This window comes from Tubulanus polymorphus, chromosome 4 (genome assembly GCF_964204645.1).
Source record: "Tubulanus polymorphus chromosome 4, tnTubPoly1.2, whole genome shotgun sequence".
Classification (NCBI taxonomy): Eukaryota; Metazoa; Nemertea; class Palaeonemertea; order Tubulaniformes; family Tubulanidae; genus Tubulanus; species Tubulanus polymorphus.
The window spans coordinates 24,488,695-24,512,063 of record NC_134028.1 but is presented as its reverse complement, the minus strand read 5'-3'; the positions used below and the strand labels follow the sequence as shown (position 1 = coordinate 24,512,063).

Below are 23,369 nucleotides of genomic sequence, written 5' to 3'. Positions count from 1 at the left end.
TTGAGATTTTCAATCAAACACGTATATGTATAACAGAGGACATTATATCATTCATTAGATTATATAAGATGTCTTATTGTTCATAAAAAAAACTCGGGCCACCAATCATGGCTTATAGGGAAACCATCTCAGTTCTGTAGCCAATCTAACAACGTAATATCAAACTTAATTAAGATTTGCGTAACCCTCAGTGTACCTCTAGAGAGTATGATATACCCTATAAAGTGACGGCCCAGTATCCTCAATTGGAAATGGCATTTTCCCATTCATTCCCCACTCAAATGGACATTTTAAGGACGGGAAGAGAGTTGAGAAAGTTTAGAAAATATTTAACATTGAAAGAATCGGACACTAAACACAAAACAGCATCAACATATCTTAACCACAAGGAGGGAAAACACCTTGACAAAGTAATTCAGATTCAACGTGTTCCAGAAAAAATCCAGCTAATACTGGTGAACTTTCAACTCTCTCAATCCGTCCTTAATATTTTCATTTGAGTGGGAAATTAATGGAAAAATGCCATTTCCAGATATTATGATACATAATATGAAGACTCATTTGAAATTTTCAATATTTAGAAAATCCTCAACTGGGAATGTCATACGATAGTACACTGGATACTCAAAGGGTTTATGGAACATCAGCATCAAATTGGAACCCTCATTTTACCCCCAAAGTATATTGAGGTAGTTACGCTGTGGTATTCTGAGGGGGTTCGGACCACGTTTGGAGTTCACTCACGACTGTGCTTATGAGTAGTAGAGAATATTTTAGTTACGGACTGCTTTCGTTATCTGGGTTCACTTTTTCTATGCGGTCTTCGGTGACCAAAACCTACACCTTGAACGAGCCATTCGATTGTTCCGCGTTTTTGCTATCCAAATATTCATTAAACTTGCTTGAAGTAGAATTGCATATTCCATTCATATTATGTTGTTACACACGCATAAAATCTCTTCAGATAAAAGAAAACACAAATTGAGCTTTAACATATCCTGTTTTAGGTGATAATCGATCCCGCGCGTTAGCACACAATGACACCTTGTTACGCGCGATGTTTTTGACACATTTTTTTTCTATCACAGAATTTCCCCGGTGTCTCTCTGAGGTGTAAATAGACAGATAAAAAGTATGTTTTCATTTGTCATATTTGGGTTTGTGGGTCAGGATGGATTCGTATTCAATTCGAGTATGCACGTTATCTACAACAACCGTTTTACAATACGTTCACCGACGCTCGCTTAGAGAAAACCCAAACGTAATTTCTCTCGATACTAAATGTATATTATCTTACGGATGAATTTTATGTTGGATCATTTTTCAAGTGAGTATGCACGTATAATATATGGATCTTTTTAATAAGCTTTACTGACTAATGACATAATGGGCCTCGTCAGAGGCTTTTATAATAAACTCGATACCTGTTCAGAATCCGAGCAGTCTATTAATCATCTTTTTGTGGCCGATTCTTGGACGAGTTACAGATTATCTAATTAGTAGAAATGAAAAAAGAAGGCCGTCTGAAATGTCGTCTTCAACGCAGCGGCTATGCTGTATGCTTATCAAAATTTCCCATCCATTTTAAACTTCGTTTAAACTTTTGTATGTTAGAAAATGGTAGATAGAGCCGTGTATATGTCGATTTAGCCGTTTCGCTTTTCACTATTTTCTCTCTCTCTTAAAAACTTATCACCATTTAGGTTGTCATACCGGTTTTAAGGAAATTTAAAAATTTCATTTTTGCAAGAAGCATAAATCAATAAAACGACAGAATCGGCACCGTCTCGAACTATTACAATACAGCACATAGTAAAACACGCCGTCAATATATTCTACATTGGCCTTTATTGAATTTAATTACTTCGATTTCCCGGAAAAAACCCATTAAGTAAATTTAACTGACACATTGACATATTTTGTGCGAGGTAATTCATTCGGTTGGCAGATGTTTTAGCGGAAAATTAACATTTCAATCGGCCAGGAACATCTACGAAAATACGAGTAACGCATCACCGGCAAATTGCAACAGCGAGTAGAACTGAAATATTACTTATAGTTATTTTAATACGCACGTTGAATTGTAAGTTTTGGATTTCTGATATTATCGTCGCATTAGAAAATCGTTACATAAAATTAGACGCTGTTTCATAACGCAATTTTGAGAGTGGAACGAGTGAAGATCTATAGCATCGGGAGGAGACGTATAATGATTGATGTCCGAAACCGATGCCGAAAACACTTGTAATTTGATTATATCACGAAACTCCTTAATGCATTATTACAGTATTATTACAGTAAGTCTTGTTTGCTTGTTGACTCACATCATTTACCGAAAAACTAATAATTCGGCAGCCGGTTTTTTTTTCCTCTTATGAATATAATATACGATCACAAATAAAACGGATAAATCAGCTTGGACATGGTTATACTGCGGTTTCGACATCTTTACCCGTTACGCCTTTGTCTAGCATTATACAGCTAGCTCTTCGTATGGCTTTTTGTCATGAGATTTAGTTAAACGATAGCTTATATACAGTAGCAAATGTACGGCTGCATCTTATAGCGTTATCACGATAACGAAAGCTAAAATTCTCCCGCGAAAAAGTGCGACAATAGTGTATAATATCATGACACAAGAGTTCTCATTGATATACGTCTGTACTATACATATATATATATATATATATATATATATATATATATATATATATATATATATAAATAAATATATATATATATATATATATATATATATATATATATATATATATATATATATATATATATATATATATATATATATATATATATATAACTACTGCCGAGATAATTTGACTTAATAGGTTGTTATCCTTACATGACCGCTGAATTGTGACCCGAATTTCGGGGTCAAGACCATAAATATTTAGAAATAAATCTTAGCTATAATATGTGTGTCTTTTTCGTCTTGACACAGTCAACGCCGTCGCCACAATGGAGCTCTTTGAAATGCCTGGAAATTAATTCGGTTATTAAGCGTGCTGAATGCAATTTCGACAGGATTTTTTAGTCAGGGTTTCCCTCGCTCCCTCGCGCCAATTCTTCAACAACCCGACAGTAATTATAACGGTTTATCGTTTGCAAGCAAAATGAAGCAGTATTTGTCAACTTCCGGATTGTAACAAGGTAGTTAGCTTATCAGACGAGTATTATTTCTAAAAAAATTTTGTGGTTTCATTTTCATGATATTTTGTAATTTCTACACCAGAAAGCTTTGAACATTTTTTCGACACGCTGTTTATATACATAATATGCGGCATCATATATTCATATTTTTGAACAACATCAAATCCGATATTAAATTATTTCTTGGTCTAGTTCCAAAATAAACTGACATTTTCTTAGGACAGTCACATATCACGCACACACGTAGATAGTAAGTTCATAGGCTCATCGTTTGGTGATAGCAAACAATTTGACGAATTTTGCACCATCTGCGGCTTATGTCTATATTTTTTTACCTCGTTCTACCGATAATCGGGATTTGTTTCACGAAACGACTTAGCGTTTTATCAAATTGTCATCATGACTAACGTAACTTGTTCCGTGAAATAGGCGATCCCTTCCACACAGAGTCGAAAGCGCTCGTCTGTGTATAGGCCCTATAACCAACTTGTATTTGATTTCAGATATCTTAAATTCGGGACTTATCATCGCGAGCACAATGCCCTCAACGGTCTCTTATCACGTAGGAAAGGCCTAAAGTGCACAGGCGACAGTGGCGGCATTCCTTTATCGCAGTAGATATACGCCGCGATTAGGAATTTATAGGCAACAGATTATTCAAAATTCATATCACGACACTTCACTCTTGTTTCTCGCGTTAAGTGTGCCGGGCGAGTTTAGTTTCCAGCGGCGCCGTTTACATCGCATCTTCGGTGTTTTCTTTAAAAGAAAGCAAATATATATATTGTTTATTCTCTAATAAAAGAGTACGACCGTTTATAACCAAATGGCTGTCGTGTTGTCAGAGAGTGTGTGATATCTAACGCCTATAGAGCATCGTAACGGGCAGATGTTTTGAAACACTCTCTCGCTTTTCAAGAGTTAGTTCGGTAAATATATCGCGTTTGTTTTTTTGCAGGTGCATCAGTGATAAGTTGTACGCGATTATCAAACGTAGTACGTTCGAATTCTAGAAGCGAGCGGACCTTGAAAACCGTGTCTGCCCGAGAAAGCTTCCCGGAAATACGCGATTGCCACTTGCCGAGTATCAATGCCCGATCGAACGTCATCGTAAAGATGCAATAAAATGAGCGTGTGTTACACACGGAAAACAGTATTTATCGGAATCACGAACTGAACGGAAAGTAATTGGGTGAAAGGAAGGAGATCGTAGAGCGCGCGCCTGTGTTACCAGTAAACTCGACCTTCGCGAGGAGGTATATCTTCGTGCCAGGAAATGGTCGAAAAACGTTCACGCGGCGATGATAATGATAATACGTCGTCAGTTTTTTTATCATTCGACACAGAAATCGTCATTCGGATTTTGTATATTACACGACGTATCTATATATCAAACAGCGCCGCATGTGCAACAAATCTCACGTAGTCGATGACGCTGTGAAGGTTTCTCTTCTAAGTGAAGTATAAACATTATCGCTAACATTACGCGGCCTGATAAGTTTATACTTAATAGGATTATTTGTATGTACGCGGTCGGTTTCCTGTCTGGATTAAAATCGTATTTGACCTACCGCCGCTGATCTGGTCACGGCCACAAAATGCGGTGCGGGACGAGGCTTCGGCTTACCTCGGATTTCCGTAGTTAAGGTAAGCTTTACGAAATATTCACGAAAGCTCGTTATCTGCCTAGTTCGTCGCTTAACTGTCATGAACACTGGTAACCAACCGACTACGCTTAGTATAAGCTTTCGTCAGTTGTGCGGCCCCTGGACCCGATTCCTTAGATCTGAGCTTGGTAACTTCTTTTCTCAACTCTATATTCGATAAACTGGCGATTTAAGGAATTGGATCCAGATTTTAAGTCAAACACGAATTCAAGTTGGTTTCTGAAGCGTTTTAAGATCTAAAGCACTATCCAATCCACGAATCCAACGGATCCTATAATTTTCAGATTTATCTCGACTTCAACACGCGTATTATCATTACTATTCGCAAATCAATTTGACAGATGTCGGATTATGATAACGGCGTTGTAACAGCTTGTATTAAACATTATTACTCGCTTTCTATCAATCGAACCTTAGATATCCTTGATGTACCAATCATTGATGTATATTAATTTAAAAAAAAGTATTGAACGGGGGCCAGATTTTCTATATACAACGACATTGAATTTTCTATAATCAATGTTAACAAATGTAATTTCCTAGTTGTATTGTGTTGCTAAGCTGTGCTGGTATGTTGATGACATTTTTCTATATGCGTTGATCATATTTTGCATCAGTTTCTTGTTGTGAAGCTTGATTTGCTGTATATATGCTTACACTGTATATCTGAGTTCTACATCATATACTTCACAGAAATTCCTCCCTATTAAATGAAGCCCTTCTAATAAGTGTAGACTACAGGGCGGCGGGTGAAAGGTACAGAGGAACGCTTCTTGAACCACCACGCACTCAAATCATCTTACGCTACGATATGTGGCTCAACGATTCTCGAATCAAGAATGTTTTGAAAGCCCCGCTATTATTAACTTCGATATTTCGAGCCGTTTATTTGATGTATGTTTCCTGTGATTACCGGTCGAGTTTTTAATAAAATAAACACCGAACTCAGAGATGCATTTAAATGCAATCTACATTTATTCATAACCAACAACGCCTGTTATTATGAAAATAACGTATAGATTGCGTATTCAAAATAGTTCACCATTTCGATTCTGAATAACTTCTAGTCACGATAGTTTTTCCCATTAGTGAAATAGCATATCATAAAGCTCTACAAAGAACGGCTTATCATCTATTTCATAATTTATAGTCGATTCAGTTGCTATAGCTAATAGCTACTGATAATACTTAGAGCCTTTATCATCTTACATTTTAGTACAATTTCATCCTCGCTTGCCAGGGCTTGATTGCCTCCCGTAGAGGCTCACGCCAACACAAGTTGGCCTGGGTTTGCGGTCAGGGTTTGTGTTGGCGTGAGCTTCGGCAAATGGTAACCAAACCCTGGCAAGCAAGGATGTGCCAATCGTGGCTCCCCTCGCCAACTCCTCATTTAGCAGCCGTCTGTATTCTACGTTTTATTTTAGTCATATTTTCTTCGGAATCGACCAAACGAAATAAATGGAAATCATAGGAAACTGCTCCGGCGACGCACACTACTTTCTGTCGTCACTTCCGCCGAATCGTTTCGCCAGACGGAAGTAATTTACCAGCAAAACATTTGCAGTTCTCTGCAGCTGGTCATTCGATACTGTTCTATCGTTTAGGATTTTAAAGTCAAGTAGCAATTATATCACTCAATACCGTTAAGATATACGCAAATATTATTCGTAAGCTATAAGCAATAGTTTTGATTTGAAACAAATGCATTCTCGCAACAAAATCAGTTCATCGCCAATTACTATTAGTAAAAACTACAAAAACCCGGTTCCACGAGAGGGTATTGATTATGACAACCTTGGTAAAATGGAAAATCTCTCCTCAGGGGACTAATGCGTGTGACTGGTCTTGTCATTGATTCGTCTTTAAAAAGGGGAATTGATTTATTGACTCCCTATAGGAAAAATCAGGGTTTTTTTTGCCTCAAATACAAAGCATTATAACTGATATGATATATCAGACCAGCTGTGATGTATAGAGTTGCTCGAAACAGACATTACGGTATGTCGATTGTTAAGAACATCGATATCATAATGGAATTGTTTTCAAAACCGTATCGATTGCTCTTACTTTGAACGAATAATACGCGAAAAAATGGCGTGGGATGGCGGAGAACAGATTCTAGAAACAGATTTAGATCTGTGTGGATCGAGCTTCTGTGCGCTCTTTATTTTCGATCGTCGTGTGACCGATAGCGTCGAGCGTGTGTTTAATATTTCATTGCTAGATTGTGCCGGATCCGCGCTTGCCGGTTTCCCGTTTCATAAATTGTAACACATTTTTCAGATTACAATTGGATAATCGATGTGGGAATGCACGCTCCTAAGTGTGAGGCATTTCTTTGCGCGTATAGAAACAGCTTTTTGATGCTAGCAATATCGATATTCATTACAAAGGACTGTGTCCACTTTCATCCTTATAATTAGTTTCATAACCAACTGGTGCTTTTTCAAATGTGTCTGATGATGTTTTAAATTTTTCCAAAATTGAATACTTTACCACCACGCATCCTCCTCAAAGGTCAAGGTCGACAATTGTATTTGTAGAAATTCGTATGCTGTTTCACATTTTGCGTAACCAACTGAATAGATAAATTAGAAGATTTAGAACCCCGGGTATCTGTACCATTGGCAAGATTTAAGTTCTAAAGTGGTCGTAGTTGTTAGATTGACTATAGAATGAAGTTGGTCTTAGACCTGTTTTAATCCATGATTTTAGAATCGATCCCCTTCTACTATCAAACTGGATGTTGCAAAACTAGCTGCTGGCGGTGTGTAAAAGCGTTGCGACTCCATTCACTATTTGTTACGATCATGAAATCAAAGAAACTCGATGCACCAGACGCTTATGCGTGCCGTTTTCCCATGACGATCAAAATTCCGAGTTTTAATGAGATTATTAATCGAGTTTTTCATCGAACGCGTCCGTTATTAGTGTCGCCCCAGCTCTGCGAGAATATCTAAATCAAATCCATCAAAACAAACAGACGAATGAATAGATTTAGAGAAATATGGAACTAAGAAAACTAACTTGAAAGTTTATTGACGCCTTGAAGAAAAATTACACATATATGCCTAATATTATCAACGGTGAATAATAAAACGTGATATCAAGGATCAATCATTGAATTTAAATATATCGACAACGAATGGACCGTAAACCAGTCTAACCAGGCTAGTCCCAATATTGCATCTTCACCCGTCAAGGGATTCGAACCCACTACGCTAAAGCTGTTCCCCGAACCCCTTGACCTCACGAGTCGTTGGAGTCGTTACTAGCCGACCAGAATTCGGTCGTACCAATCACAGCGCTTGTAACAAACCGTCAGTAGACTTCTGTTGGTTTCCCGTTAAATTGACCAATCAGCGAACGTTTTACCGAACAAGGAAGTGTTTCGCAAATCGATATATGACGTCACGCGCAACAGCGCCAGTAATGAAATCACGCTTCGTGAGGCCAGGGGGCTGGTGGAAGCGAGTTCGGGAGTGATACCGGACCCCTGGCAAGCGAGGATGCAATATTGATGATATATAGCACATCCACTCAAAAATTCATCATAAAATGATATTGAAATTTATTAAATATGAAATAAGGGTTATGAAATATAATTAGATGCAAAATAAACGTCAAAATTCTCAATTGTTTTTGATATTTTGAAACGCCAATACTGATGACGTAGTTCACATCAACTCCCACAGAACACCTTATATAACGCATGGTATCAATGAGAGGTATTGAATGAGAAATCTTCGTAAAAATGCGTTCTTGCTTCTTATTTATGTGGCAATGGAATTCAAGCTGAGATTCTGGGAATCTTCTGTCCTGCTGGCTTCGTGAAAAATAAAATAACAGCAAGGCATAGGATCCCGGTTCAAACAAACGCCATGGATGCGCGCGGGAGTGTCCAGAATTTTGTTACGCCGTGTTACAAGGGTGGGGGATATACAATATTTGAATAAAAAACGTTCCGAAATATTCGAATTGCCACGCAATGGTTTGCACATTTTTTCTTCATTGAATTTCGCTTATTCCCTATTTCTTATAACTGAATGCAACGCGTTCTTCAAATAATCTATCCAATCATTCCCGTATAGTAGAACGTATGACTGATAGCGCGAGAAACCGGTAATTCTTTTATAAGAGTTGATTTGATTCCATTCCCTTTTCCCGTTCGGACGCAACATTCTCGCAGACCATCGACTACGGCTAAGTAGCGATATTTCTCCCGAGAAACGACCCGACCATAACCGACGCTTTTTCTTTGCTTTATTATTGTCATCTCAAGGCGTATAACGGCGGTCGTAAATTCGGCCGTGTCGATTCGACCGAGGTGCTCACCGCTGGAATTCGCACTCACGGATAAACGTAATAAATCCTGACGTACAGTATCGCACGCGTTGTCGTGAGTGGAGGAAACGTTTTTGCTTCTTATTGCGGATACTGGTTATATCAATTAGATCACAATGAATTAAAGCATACCGCGCGTCAGGAGCCGATTCAACGATGCTTTATGTTACTTCCAATCTTTTGATTTACTGAGAGATCATTACTCGTTTTTTTCTTCAACATTTCCTTTATCTAACTCTAACTCTATACCTTATCCTCACGTCTAACGAGAAAATTTATTGTACCATATCATTATGTGCTCAAAACATCATGGCCTCAAACGAAATATCTAGAGCCGCAATGGCCGAGTGGTTAAAGACGGATCGTCATAGGTTTCGGGTTCGAATACTGGTGGCGACAGAGTTTCTCTGGTTCTTGCCGGCGTAGAATTTCTCTATCCATGACGCTCACATTTTTATGATTTTCAAATAAAAACACATACAAAGTGTCTTTTACTGCGCGTTTTTATTATCCGCGAGTTTAAAGACAAAAATCTTATCATGTTTATTTATTGCGCCGCTAAAATATGTAAATATTTAATGCGCATCACGCGAAGTTTTCTTTTACAAAAACATTAAAGTTGCCGCTATCAGCATTTTACGAAGTGGCTACGATGACAGTTACGTAAAGCCTCCATTTTTTTGAATATATACGCGGCGGATCTTGTCTTTTTCTTGCGAGCGTATCGCGCGTCTGGCTGCTATCATCCGACCTTATCAACGATATTTCTTGTTCGGCGTATGGTTAGATACGCCTATAAAATGAGTTGCTATTCTAAACTAAGATACGTTTTATATCGTCGCCTGATTTAAGACCGCGCCGTAGAATATTCTCTTTTATGCGTTTTGATTATGAAGTTCGGTGTTTAACAATGTCAAGGTCATCGTATTCAGATATCCGTATACTCAAACGATGACGTATAAAGCTACCAATTGCTAAGTCATACAATTTTCAAGGAAATGCCGCCGTTTTTAGATATAAGCCATTTATTGTTCGATTCAGGCATCAACAAGAAATCTAACTTAAAAGTTTGTCGACACCTTGAAAAATAATATATATACTGCTTAACATTGTCGACAATTATCACTATAATATAAATCATATAATATAAGATCAGTTAGTTTCTTTGGATTAAAAATAACGAAAATTAAATTGAATTGACCGGCAACCAGTCTAGCCCGGATATATTGATGACGATGTACACATTCTCTCAAAAAATGTTTATCAAAATTAATACAGAAATTAAAATAAGTCATGAAGTATGTTTAATTAGAAAATAAACGTCAAAATTCACACATGTAACTGTTATTTTGAAACGCCAATATTGATGACGTAGTGCACATCGACTCACACAGAACCCCTTATAACGCATACTAGGTATCGATGTATATAAACATTAATGTAACGGTTTTTACGGCGTCAAAAAGAAGATTTTGGGCGTATGTTATTTCGAAATAAGAAAGGCGTAAAAAGCTAAATTCAACATACGTTATGTTGTTCGAGAAGGAGAGCGTATTTGAGAAATCGTTCGTAGCAAACATCGGTAAATGACTTCCCAATGGTGCTTCAGCGATAAGCGCAGTGGATTGAAGTGATAATTGCTTTTCTGCACACGTTATTTTTGAGAGGTCGACAAATCTTTTTACCGAACTGTGAACGGCGGTGGTTTTCACGCTATTATCTATAAGTACCGCGTGGTGGTTATTGTTTTTAGTAAATAAAGATAATTAGTTTTTATAGATTTCTATAAATCTACTTGGAAAATTAGGAAATTCCGGCGCGGCGGCCGCGGGAGGAATATATCGAATTGTCTTATACCTTCCGCGTGATGAGTGAATATTCGATAGGTTCTATACGTGGTGTGGAAAATCAGAGCTGGTCATCAAGTTGAATTACATGAATATCTAATATTTACACAGTATACTCCACCATCGAATCCAAAAACTATCAATATCACAGCATTCCTTCCATAATTACATAAGCCTTTTCAGCAGTATTATGCTGTACCCCTGAGTTTAAGTGGTGGTCTGGCGTGCGTGCGTTTGTGCGTGCGTGCGTGCGTGCGTGCGTCAGGTTTCTTGTGAATACTCTTCAGACCAAAATTTTTGTCCGATCGTCTTCAAATTCGGGTATATTGTGTATGGCCATAAAATCTCGGGCGAGTCCGTAATCGGATCCAACCGCCATCTTGGTTTCTGAAAATGCACGTTTTGGATATTATGAACTGATAAGATATTCCATGTAGAGCTTTCACTTTCCATACGAGAATGTGAAATGGAATGCCGTATCATGTGACCAAACTAGGTGCCATAGAAGAAGATAATCTTCCGAAATTGGTTTTTGAAAATTATCTTCCGGCTTTCTTATTCCTATTTTTCATGAAGATAAACACCTGCATATGAATAAAAGCTTGTTAGAATCTTACCGAGGAAATCATGTTTTTTAAAGGTTTATTGTTTAGTCTTGTGTCGTATTTGCATCTAGAATCTATGTATATCTATCGATAAACACGAACTTCTAGATTTTCCGCGGGTGTGTGTTCCATACCGATCTAAACTTCCCCCGTGGCAGTATAAGTCTAGTCTCAGATAAAACATCGGAAATCAATCTTTACCAAAAGCTATACGGTTACTGTCAATGTTTATTCGGAAGGTTAAGCAGTTTTCGAAAATTGATTGCCTTGAAAATAATGTCGTTCTCAGACGGTCGAAAATCGTTATTTGGCCGGTTTCAGGTCAGACAGCACCCAAACCTTTCGTTTCCCTTCTACGTGCCAAGTACTGAGATCAATGAAGATGCTTTTCAAGTGCATTGTCTCGAAAGCTACATTTATCGAAAGGGCGCCATAATATTACGATTGTTATGAATAATTGATAGCGATATTATACGAGATTTTATGAGATTTGAAGCGACGTGTATAGTCGATCGTCGCTATCGTCTGCGAGAATGAACACGTGATACTCGGGTAAGATGAACCCAGTTATATTGAACGCATTTTCTATCGTTGCGTTTTTAATATCCCATCTGAATAAACAAAAAACAAAAAACAAACAGAAAGAACATCATTTCAAGTAAAGTAGATGCAAACTTTTACGGTATTTGGTTCGAATGTTTTGCATATGGTTTAATAATTCCCTACTAATTAACGCCGTGATAAACATAATGTTGAACAGGTATGAATCAGCTGCCTGAACTTCAGCATTGGATACCTTCATCACCACTCTATCAATCTTTGACGGTGCAGACATCCCTTTTTTAATTGAAAATGATCCAAAAACACACTCCGGAGATCAGAGAATTTTACCATTTTCCAGTTCAAGGAGTGATGGTCCACACTTCATATCTGCCCAGGAATTCAACGGATACACTTTGAATTGAAAATGAACACACCATACGCGAGACATTCAGAAACTCATTGTAAAAAAAAATCGCTCAAAATTGCGTATTTTTGAAGGCTTTTTCGGATTGAGGCCTCCATAACAGACATTGTTTTGATCCCCGTTGTTAGGCTGAAACTGGTTTCCCCGTGGGGGTTGATTCATTGACCTGTAACTCACATCAAACGGTTTGGTATCGTTTAGTATCGTGAGATAAATCTAAGATTCTGTAATTGTTAATGCCGTCAGTAGGTCCACGTACACGGCTCAAATTGGTTCAGACATTCGCGCAACGCGTTAAACCAATTACAACTAGCAAACTGTTACAACAGTAAAAAGCGCTCTATTTTTTTCCAGGAATCCAGGTCCGGCTCTGACTGATCCGTAGGTATGTAATTCCATTTAATATTCCTTTTTCGATCGAAATGATTTTTGATTTATTGTACACGCCTTTGAGTCCCTCGAATTTTTCGAAAACCTTTCTGGCGATTACAACCAAAAACACTCGTTCGGTGACAACATCTGTTTTTATGGTCAAAAAGGGACATAATTATTAACGTTATCATCGAATATATGTTGTTGTGTAAATAAAAACCTGTGAGATTTACGACATTAAACGCTGTTCTATTGTTAGGGTTTCGTTAGTAAAAAAATTGACATTTTCTACAAATGCAGAGCAAAATTTTACTCACATAGGATTATAGGATTGCGTACTAAGTGATGGCGGGTTTGAATATCAATCCGGCTTTAATTCTGTTGGACCAAGTTCCACAATTTTTCTATCTGCGGTTGTTTATCGAGTGTGTACCCGTTACGCACCACCCAGAGGCTTAGATTTCGAAATCAGAAATTGTAGTATAATATATGGAAGGTACGTAATATCGATAGAATTGAAATGATTAAATCCAAGTAAGCGCATAATTGGAAATCCCGGTCACGTATTGATTACCTTATGTAGTCAAATCGTAACCGATAACTATAGTCCATATTGGCAATGACTGCCATGATCTTTGATCTGACTCACAACTAAAAACCGATGCCCTGGGCATTTTAATCTGTTCACCCGTTAAACGTATAAGCCTAAATCTTTTTTTCATTCCGATTTAATCATCGAAAAAAAACTCGCTTTGTCTCCGACAGGCTAAACGCGCGTGTTATTTTCTTTCTAGAATTCGGAAAAACATCTTCCGTTTTTCGAGGTCTATTTGTTCTAACACGATCGCGGCGCGAGTTCTTACTCAGCGCCAGTTTTAACAAGTTGCAGGCCTTGAAGGACCCTGGGACACGTCGCATCTGTCACTGATCAGGGCAACAGGCGACAACGTGCTGCAAATATTTCAATTTAGTTACAGATTTATTATACACTCGGATTTATGATAATGCGTTTCGCAGACGGGTTTTGTTCTGCCTTATCTTTAGCGAAAACGTCACCCGCGTGTGAACCGCCATCAAACAGGTTTGATATCATCGTCTTTAGCCAGACGAACAGACGAACGACAACAAGAGATGATCTAAGCAGTTTTCTACCGTTCCAAGTTTTGCCAAATCCTTATCGAGTTTATCGCTGCGCAACAAAACGTGTTTGTCGACTGCTCTGTGCGTTTGGCTATAATGATTTAATTCGATCTTTTCCATTCTAGACTTTCAAATACTTCGTCAGACTCGGATTTTGTTAATTTCGAATTTTTAGATTTTGTAAATTTCGACGTATCTGAAAGTTTTTGTAAAACAAAGCATCATTATTCGATGTATGATAGCTGCTCAATTGACGTTCTTTATAGCCTGCCATTTGGCCAGATCGTTATGCGCACTAGAGTTGTAAATGTAAGTACTAATTGCTGACATGGCGTCGCTTTATCGTATCGTAAATTAACACTAGATGTTTGTCGAATTAGGAAAATATTCGGAATTTCGAAGCACGTAGCCTTCCCGAAAGGAAACTGCCTCCATAAAATACACCTTTGTCATCATCAAATTGTCAAGATTTTTGTTATGTTACACAACTTGGGTTCATGATTGGTGGTTATTACTGATGTCCATTCATGGAGCCATCGTTTCTAGAAGGTGAGATGGGATTTTCTTATTCAGTGAGACATTACACCGGACGATAAATGACCACGAGAAATTGTGGAAACTTTTTGAAAATTACGCCACATTCAGCATTTTTTACGATATTATCACGATAATGCAATGTATTAAATCGAACGTAGTAAATAAACCATTTTACAGTTGCTAGCCGCCATTTTGTTAGGGTACTTTTGTCCCGTATTGTTGGGTCATTTTTTTTCTCTTTTTTAAAAACTATCCGTGATGTGTGTTGTATCATATTTCATCTGTCCATGGATGGATTTTGACAGTTTCAGCAACATTCAAACCGCGTAAATCTCTAGTTTTCAGTTATGTAAAAATCATTTTTTAAATTTGCAACAATGCGACATGAGAGCGATATAAAAATTGGCGGTCAGTTTTTGCCGTGCGCATAGAAATCAAGGGTACTGAACTTTGAAGTTCGTTATTTTCATAAATAATTTTCTAAAAAATCCAAACATTTCAAGAACTGTGCGCATAAATGCCCCCTTTCAGGTGAACTTTGAAATTTTAAGATATCTTGCCTAGTTTTTTTCCTATGGCTCTTTAACTGCAGCGCGTGTATTGTCATTCCGAGATTCGGCGCTGTTTTCTTTGCGTGTATTTCAGTATATGGGTGTTATTTTTTTTCATTTTTACTACACTTGTCTCTACGGAAAATGGTCATGTCGCATTGTTGCAAATTTAAAAAATGATTTTTACATAACTGAAAACTAGAGATTTATGCGGTTTGAATGTTGCTGAAACTGTCAACATCCATCCATGGACAGATGAAATATGATACAATACACATCACGGATAGTTTTTAAAAAAGAGAAAAAAATGACCCAACAATACGGGACAAAAGTACCCTAACAAAATGGCGGCTAGCAACTGTAAAATGGTTTATTGAAATGTTGATTTGACCCGAATTAGTTAGTCACTTTACTGCATTCCTCATTCGCTTATTCTATATTCGTAGCTAACGACATTTTGATAATTCTTTTTTTGAAATTATACTGACATTTACAATTCTAACGTCTCGTTACCAGCAACACGCTATGTGATTAACACGACACTAGGCATTGAAATAGGCATTCGTTTTTCAAGATCAGCACCCTCTTCGAACAAGCCATTTGCGTCAGTTAGCGTCGAGTCGACATCTAGCCTGCCTTAAGGGTGACGACAGTTGTGTGGTATCGGTCAATAGCCTTCGTAGAAGAAGCAACAGGTGCTGTAATCCGATATCCAATAATAATATCATGTATGCATTTGTAATGCCAGTTTCATTCCTGTGAGTCGTTGACGTAATAATTATTCCCTGTCTGGTCTGGTCTGGTTCGATCGGGTCAGGTCGGGTCACATACTGCTCAGTCATTCATTGATGATGGTTTTTCGATGCAAACGAAAAATTCGGAATAATTCATCAATTTTTCGAAGTTTTTTTTTTAAACTTTCGGTTTTTTTACGTTGGTTTGCCACTTTAGTGTAGTAATTTGCGACAAATCTGCCCCTTTCATTTACCGCTAAGTTGAAATAATGTTGATTTCTTTTATTTCTTCGTAAAAGTACTAATTTCTATTTCCATTTAAAATTGTAGCGATTATAATCAAAAATAGCCATGATTGCAACATCTAGCGACCATTAACAATCAGATATAGTTTAAAAAATAAACTGTGATGACTAAATGAAATATGCTACTTTACTATATATACTATAAATTTGATATGATATCTAATTATTTTTGTTTTTATTTGAAAGTTTTACAAAAATTAATTATTTAACAGTATGATATAAGTCTACATACATAAAAGATATAATAATACAAGATGAAGCTGCTTTGTAGCAACAGTAAGCTTAAAAAATGTAAGCCCCTCAGAAAATAAAATCAAGAGAAATTGAATAGGAAAGGGACTTTTTTCAGACTTTTGTATTTATGAACTTGCCAACTTTTGAATTGATTAATATCAAGAGAGCGCGAGTAAAGTTTGTTTTCGGGCCAGTCAAAGTCGACATTATAATATGATAATGCAATCGATATAAAAAAACATTTAAATGTCACCGGCAACGATAACGATACGATACCGAACACGATATACGTTTATGATTTTGGCTTCGCTGATTAATTTTACGACGCACGACGAGATCATGGAAGCCGCATCGGTTGTAATGAACTGTACAACAGGTGTGGTTTTACCCTATCGTTTTCCTACAATCAAAAAACCGCCGAGCGAAAGCCATAAATTCTTATAATCTACAAAAATTGCCGCTGCGTTTCTGCGTTTTAATGGTTGGAATCAATCATTTTTGTCGTACAGGTCACTAATCGTTCGGGTCTGAATGCTTTTATTGCTGTTACGGATATTTATCCAAGAGCGTCTCTCTGTATTTTTTCGCCGAAACTCTGTATCATTTTAGCCGCAACCTTCCAGGCGTTATAGTTGATAATGACTGAGGTATACACGAGACAAGTATCGAGCGCGGATATGTTTAACTTGGCAGCTACACTGGAAATTTAACTCTCCTTAATTGATTCGTGTTGAACAGGAAATTCGAATCCAGGTACTGAATGCCCCGAGTGCTCGCTGTGTCCAGAGCCGGTTCACACAACGACAAAAATAACGCCCATTAACCGAGTTGAATTCCTGGTAATCCGCTGGAATAACCTGGTCACCACGACGTCTAGCTGTCTGAAAATGTCAAATCGTCCAACGGATAAATGTTGGTAATTTTTGGAAAACCAATAATTTCCTATCCAACTTAAATACGCTATAGAAGAAAGGAAATAGTTTTAATAACCTCTTAATGCAGATAAAAGGGAATTTCCAAAAAGTTTCCGATGACTTTGATGATTAGAATTAACCAAAATCTGTGGAATGAAATTATATATTGGTCTGAGAGTAATATAAGATGCATTGAGAAATTTGAGACTTTTTTTTCAAATATTTAAATTTATACATAAAAATAATAAAAGGTATTTCATTAACTTATCCATGTAATACACTGATAATCTAATGAAAAGAAGGAGCAAAACCTTTCGTAAAATGAAGCGGGCCTCATCGGACTAAAAAGGTTCGTAAAGTTCCAATGCCCTTTAACAAGTGGGACTTGATGATTAATTTCGGAAACAAGATTTCTTACGTCATCCGGATAAACTCATTGAAAATAAATCTCGATATTTTCTTTTCGAATTAACCCCTAAAGCTAATCCGAATTGCCGCAATCCGCGCGTTCCGGCTATTTTTGGTGTTCGGCGCGCTGGCATTTAATGACACGGGGGCCGTTTAAGGATTCATCGCGGTGCAATTTACACAACACCAGTTATTACTCGTTGCTCGCATTTGAAGTTAATCAGAACTTTCTAGGGTTTTAAGTAATAAACCCAACGCGAAGGAAGGCTTCCAATTCTTGGTAAATAGAACTCAATCGTGGGTTCTTCATTAATCATATTAGTCGATTGTCGCTTGTCAGCAATTTAAGACCAGACGTTAGTTGCAGTTCCCGATTCAATTGCCAAACGTCGTCACGTGCAACAGTCGGATTTTACAAATTGTGGTAACTATGAAAACATTTTTTTCTGTTTATTTACTCTTTGAGTCCAACGCACACCACGCACGGAAACAGGAAAACACGGAAACACAGAATTAAACATGTTTGATCTCGGAAACATTGTTCTTCGAAACCATGTTTCATGTTTCTCGTTTTAAACGCACACGACTCTTAGAAACACTCGAAAACATGTTTCCGTCTCCAGTTTCCGTCGTGTGCGTTGGGTTTGATACAGTGGAAAAACAGGAGATATCATTATTTCATTATAGAGAAAAATCGAATTTTCTCTCGATTTTTGAAACGAGATTTTTGGGGGAGGCAAAGATTTTGCATATCAAACTTTCGTCAGTTGTTTGTCCGCGGTTAGCGGGATTTTCTGCGGTATTTTTTCAGATTAACTACCACGTTCTGTGCTCCGCCTTTTTTCTGTCTGAAGGTATTAGATTTATTCACGGTTGCGACGAGGCAAGATATGAACATCGAGTTTAATTTAGGTTATCATGACGTCTACTTGTTTGCTGACTTGGTATCGTCAGGTTAAGTTTAGTTTAGTTAAGTTTATTTTGACATCAGTTAGATAAAAGGTAAATTTCATTGTAAAGAATGTAATGTCGCTAAGTCTCGTCTATGGAACCGGGCCTTTAATGATGATGCATATTCACGAATTAAATTACAATAGTTCGAGTGAATCATACAAGTTATTGTAAGATAAGACGGATTGAAGATAAGATTGTCATTTTTTTCGCAACCTTGATGGAAAACGATGATTTACTGAATTGAGGTGCAATTGTTATCAAACAAAATTGCGCATGTATCGTAATTTCGGATAAGGTTCACGGGTGCAAACTGAGGGAAGGACTCGAAAGTATATCGTGACTTAATGATCGTCTTCGAATATTAGATTTAAATCTAATCAAACCTCGAAGTGCGAGCGAGTCTCGACCGCAACAACAAGCGTTTAGAAACATCGTTCATACTTCAAATCACTAATTAGTCGCCGAGTCACGTGTGCGAACCGACACAAACATCACATCCTATATAATCGCGATGAATACGTTAAACGAAGCATTGTTTTTATATTTCAGATTCGATTCGAGTTGAACGGTGTCTTGATTACGATAATGTAAAGCCGAGGCGTTCGAGCGAATATATTCATCAGCAGCGGTTGGATTGTCTCGAGTTGTCGCATTGAAATAGCGGAATGAGACGAGTCCGACTTGGACTTGTTTTATCAGGCATGTTGCCTGAGTTTGGAATATCTTTTCACCGGACACAATAAACGATCAAAACTTTTATAACTCTCGTCAGGTGATAGATTAAGCAATATATACATATATATTTCATATATATGAATCGTAGATGCCTTCGTAAAATGTTTTTCAGGCATAAATGTGGATTTCGCGTGAAATGTGTCCTGGTTTCAATATGTATTTTACTGGTTCTTACGGCGTCACCTGTGCTCAGCGTCAATTATACGATCGGCTTCATAACGGCCATGTTACCGGCGAAACAGACGACAAAAACGACCAAAACGTCCAACGTCGAGCATCCTATCAAAAGCTTCGTGAATAAATTCGACTGGAAAAACTACGAAAGTAAACCGCACGGGCGGAGGTTCGCCGGAGCTCTCGTCTACGCCGTCAACGATATCAATAGAAACTGGCGAAAACTAGGCTACTTAGGTTTGGAGGGACACAGGTTAAATTACATAATGCGCGATCACGTTTTCAGCGAATTTAAAGCGATAAGCGATATGACGAATTTGTACAAGGACGAAAACGTAGCTGCGTTCATCGGACCGGGAGATCCGTGTCTAGTTCCGGCTAAAATCGCGTCCAGTTGGAATCGTTCGATGGTATCATTCGTAAGTATATAATATAAAAAGATGACTTTGAGATGTGAGATTAATTGATGAGAAAGTTTGTAAAAAATACCTACCGATATTAGACACTGTTTCCGCCATAGATTCAGAGGTTGTTACGTAAAGAAATTATCAAAAACTTAGCTTAACCACATGCATGCATAATTTCAGTTAAAACTTGAATTTCGATTAATTCTGATTTTCTCTTTTACATAACAGCAGGAAAAAATTTGAAAAATATTGTTGCATAAAGCATTCTTGAAGTAATTTTGTTCTGCAACATTTCAAATGCATCACCATAGTTCAGGTATTCTATATTTCGTTAGCTGCCGTTAGTGTCATAGCGATAAATAAACGTTGACCGATTGTAATCCGTTGTGGGCTCTGTTTACCGGCGATCTAGGAACACCGATTCCCCACGACGAAGACACACTCTTTACACATACAAAACCGACAATATGATACGACCGAACAGTAACGGAATCTGTCCCGCTATTGTAAATGTAATCGCATGAATAAATGATTAGGAAAATCCATGCATGGTTGATCAGTTAATCTGCGGTATACAAATCGGGCTTTGTTTCTTGCGTAGGCCTAGCAATACGGAGGAAGCCGCTTTTAGACTTTTACACAATACCTGGAATAAATAATCAATGTGGCATTTAACTGAACTATGTGATCATCCATAATCTCTGGGTTTATATAATCAGTTTCGTGGTAAATAATAAAAGCCTAGGACCGACTCGGGCTGTGACTCTGAATTTTCTAAAATAAGAACTTTCAGGGTAAAGTATAGCAATATCAAACCCATCTCCAGACTCGATAAAAGCTATTCGCAATCCACATGAATTTGTACCGTCCCCTGAAATGTGAGCGACATTTTCGTTCGCTCGTCATATTATTTGTTTATCTTTGAGTGCATCAAATTGAAAACCGTTGTTCAATTCAAATTTCGCGGAATAATTATAAACGCGCGTCTAGGTCATTCCCGGAACGAAACTCCTCTCTATGATCGCAAACCTTGCTCGCTTCACATGGAAATGAAACGAGTGCAAAGTCGAAGCTCGTACAGATATGTATAAATGCATTTAGACGTATTATCCTGTCACTGGGGAATGCCTACAGTTACCCGAGGCAGTAAGAATCAGTGGTCCAGCCCGTAGAAATTAGCTTGTTCTTGTGTATACGATTTTCCGACCGCAAATGATGACAGAAAAATACCCTCATGCAATTAGTAAGTAGTGCGCGTTTACATGCTGTACGAGGTGAATAAACACGATGATAATCAAAGCAAATTGCTGGTCAAAAGGTCAATGAATTGGCGCCTTCGATCAGCCATAACCCGGTATTAGCGGTTGATTGAAATGGACAAGGGAAGCTCTATAACTTCATCTCCCTCACTTTCATTGTCCATTGAGCATGCATGAAAACCAATCGAATTGATTGTGGGTAAGGATGATTTCTGGGATGCCTTTACCTCTAACATCTTTTACGATCTTCACGAATCATTTACTGAATCTGATGATAACATCGAATACCGATGATAAAAAGACTAGTGTACGTTAATAGTTAAATGAACGTTTCTTGTTGAAAAGAGATTAGATATTATAGTAAGTGATGCCACAACGTTTAGGCTGTAACATCCATCAGCCACAATCAGGCGAGTTGGTTAGAAAATTGTTCATGTTCATCACACGATATCATCTATGATAAGAGATGATTTCGATAAGCTTATATTTATGATTTAAAACAATAACTAGGAATATAGACATTACTGGCGGTACGTGAATTGATAATCAAACAAAAATCTATTTGAACAATTAAAACCAGCCCGGATTCATCTTGTACGAGCTCGCGAAATTACGATTGTACGCAAAACTTCATACTTCATGTTTATAGCGCAGTAAAAAAATCAGCGATTGTTCCACAATCTTAGAAAGGAAAGGGTTTATAGCTTTGCACTCGAAAACAGAGTCTAAGTTCAGCATCTTCAAAGGATGGTGATATGATATTATACAGCTCAGCAAGGGGCTCATTTTCACTAAACTATGACATTAAGAGCGTTTGGTATTTTTGGAAAACATGAAAACAAAACTCTCATCCCCAGCAGATCCTTACTTTGATGACGTCAGCAAAGGCGTAAATTAGGTCACACGTGACATGACGACGGAAGATGGTTCCACGTATTACGAACATATTTTTTGGAGAATCAAAAAATGAACGTTGGCACCTATTGTCTTTTGCAGTCGTGTTCGAATTCGAAGTTGTCGAACAAGAAAGCTTATCCAACGTTCTCACGTGTTCTGCCGCCGACGTCGAAAGTTTCGAAGTCGGTGATCGCTCTGATGCAGTTTTACGAGTGGAACCAATACACACTCGTGTTCAGCGACGACTCCAAATGGAAAGAGACGGTGACGACGATGTCTGATCTTTCCAAACAACACGGAATAAAAATACTACAACGCGAGGAGTTTTCTAGTTCTTGGGCAAAAAACGGATCGAGCGGGCCACCGATGCAACGCATAATTGAAAGAACGATGCATTTAACAAGAGGTGGGTGCCTTGACTCAGTGCGCGATCGTTCAAGTCTCAACGGAATGAATATTGCCTTCGGCTAAATCTATTTGTAAATGATGCCAACTATATTGAAAATCGAGAAAAATTAAAGGTTTTAATTGATTCTTGGAAAGAAAGTTGGAATAATTATATCCATGCCCTAAAAACAAATGCAAATATTTATTCTTAGTGTCAAACCCACGATGAAAAGGCGAAAAGTTTAAAAAATTGACAAATTCAAAGATATATTTTAATTGAGAACTCTGAATTTTCTGACCATTTTCAAGGGAAAGTTAAAAACCGAGAATTCGGAGTTTGGTTTTCATTGTGGGTTTTATAGCGTCCTCACTTGTGACATATTGCAAATTTCTTAATGTGTATCATTTTTATGTCGTGTAGTTTATTTACTGATTGGCGAACACCAAGAATGCGTCGCGTTCGCGCGGGCCATGGTCAGTAAGGGTCTCCAGGAACAGGGCAAACACGTATTGATCGCTGTCGACGATTCGAAACCATTCAATAAATTGGCCGGTCAGGAATATTTCTACACATGTAAGTTCTTTTTTTTCATTCACATTCTTTTCGATAATTGATTGTTTGATATAGAATCCAACACTAACAGAGAAAAAGGAGTCCGACTATATCCATCTGCCGGAATACTAATGTATAGAAAGATTTGTCCGACCGGGTTTCGAGGTTAATACGTAATTTGACAATGAAGAAATTTACGACAGAAATCCT

At 37.7% G+C, this 23,369-nt stretch overlaps 1 protein-coding gene across 4 annotated transcripts in view; it reads left to right on the top strand.

The window, feature by feature from the left end:
* The first annotated feature begins 2,031 nt into the window (after positions 1-2,031).
* LOC141903610 (guanylate cyclase 32E-like) overlaps positions 2,032-23,369 on the top strand; it is a 34,407-nt gene continuing 13,069 nt past the window's right edge. For 2 of the 4 annotated variants that reach the window (XM_074791810.1, XM_074791811.1), the window contains exons 1-5: positions 4,027-4,815; positions 12,953-12,983; positions 19,297-20,075; positions 22,319-22,625; positions 23,028-23,180. In XM_074791810.1, coding sequence (XP_074647911.1) covers positions 19,560-20,075; positions 22,319-22,625; positions 23,028-23,180 — 976 coding nt within the window. In that variant the 5' untranslated portion in view covers positions 4,027-4,815; positions 12,953-12,983; positions 19,297-19,559. Of the gene's footprint in view, positions 2,084-4,026; positions 4,816-12,952; positions 12,984-19,296; positions 20,076-22,318; positions 22,626-23,027; positions 23,181-23,369 lie in introns of those variants that run through there. The other 2 variants (XM_074791809.1, XM_074791808.1) reach the window with 2 other exon arrangements.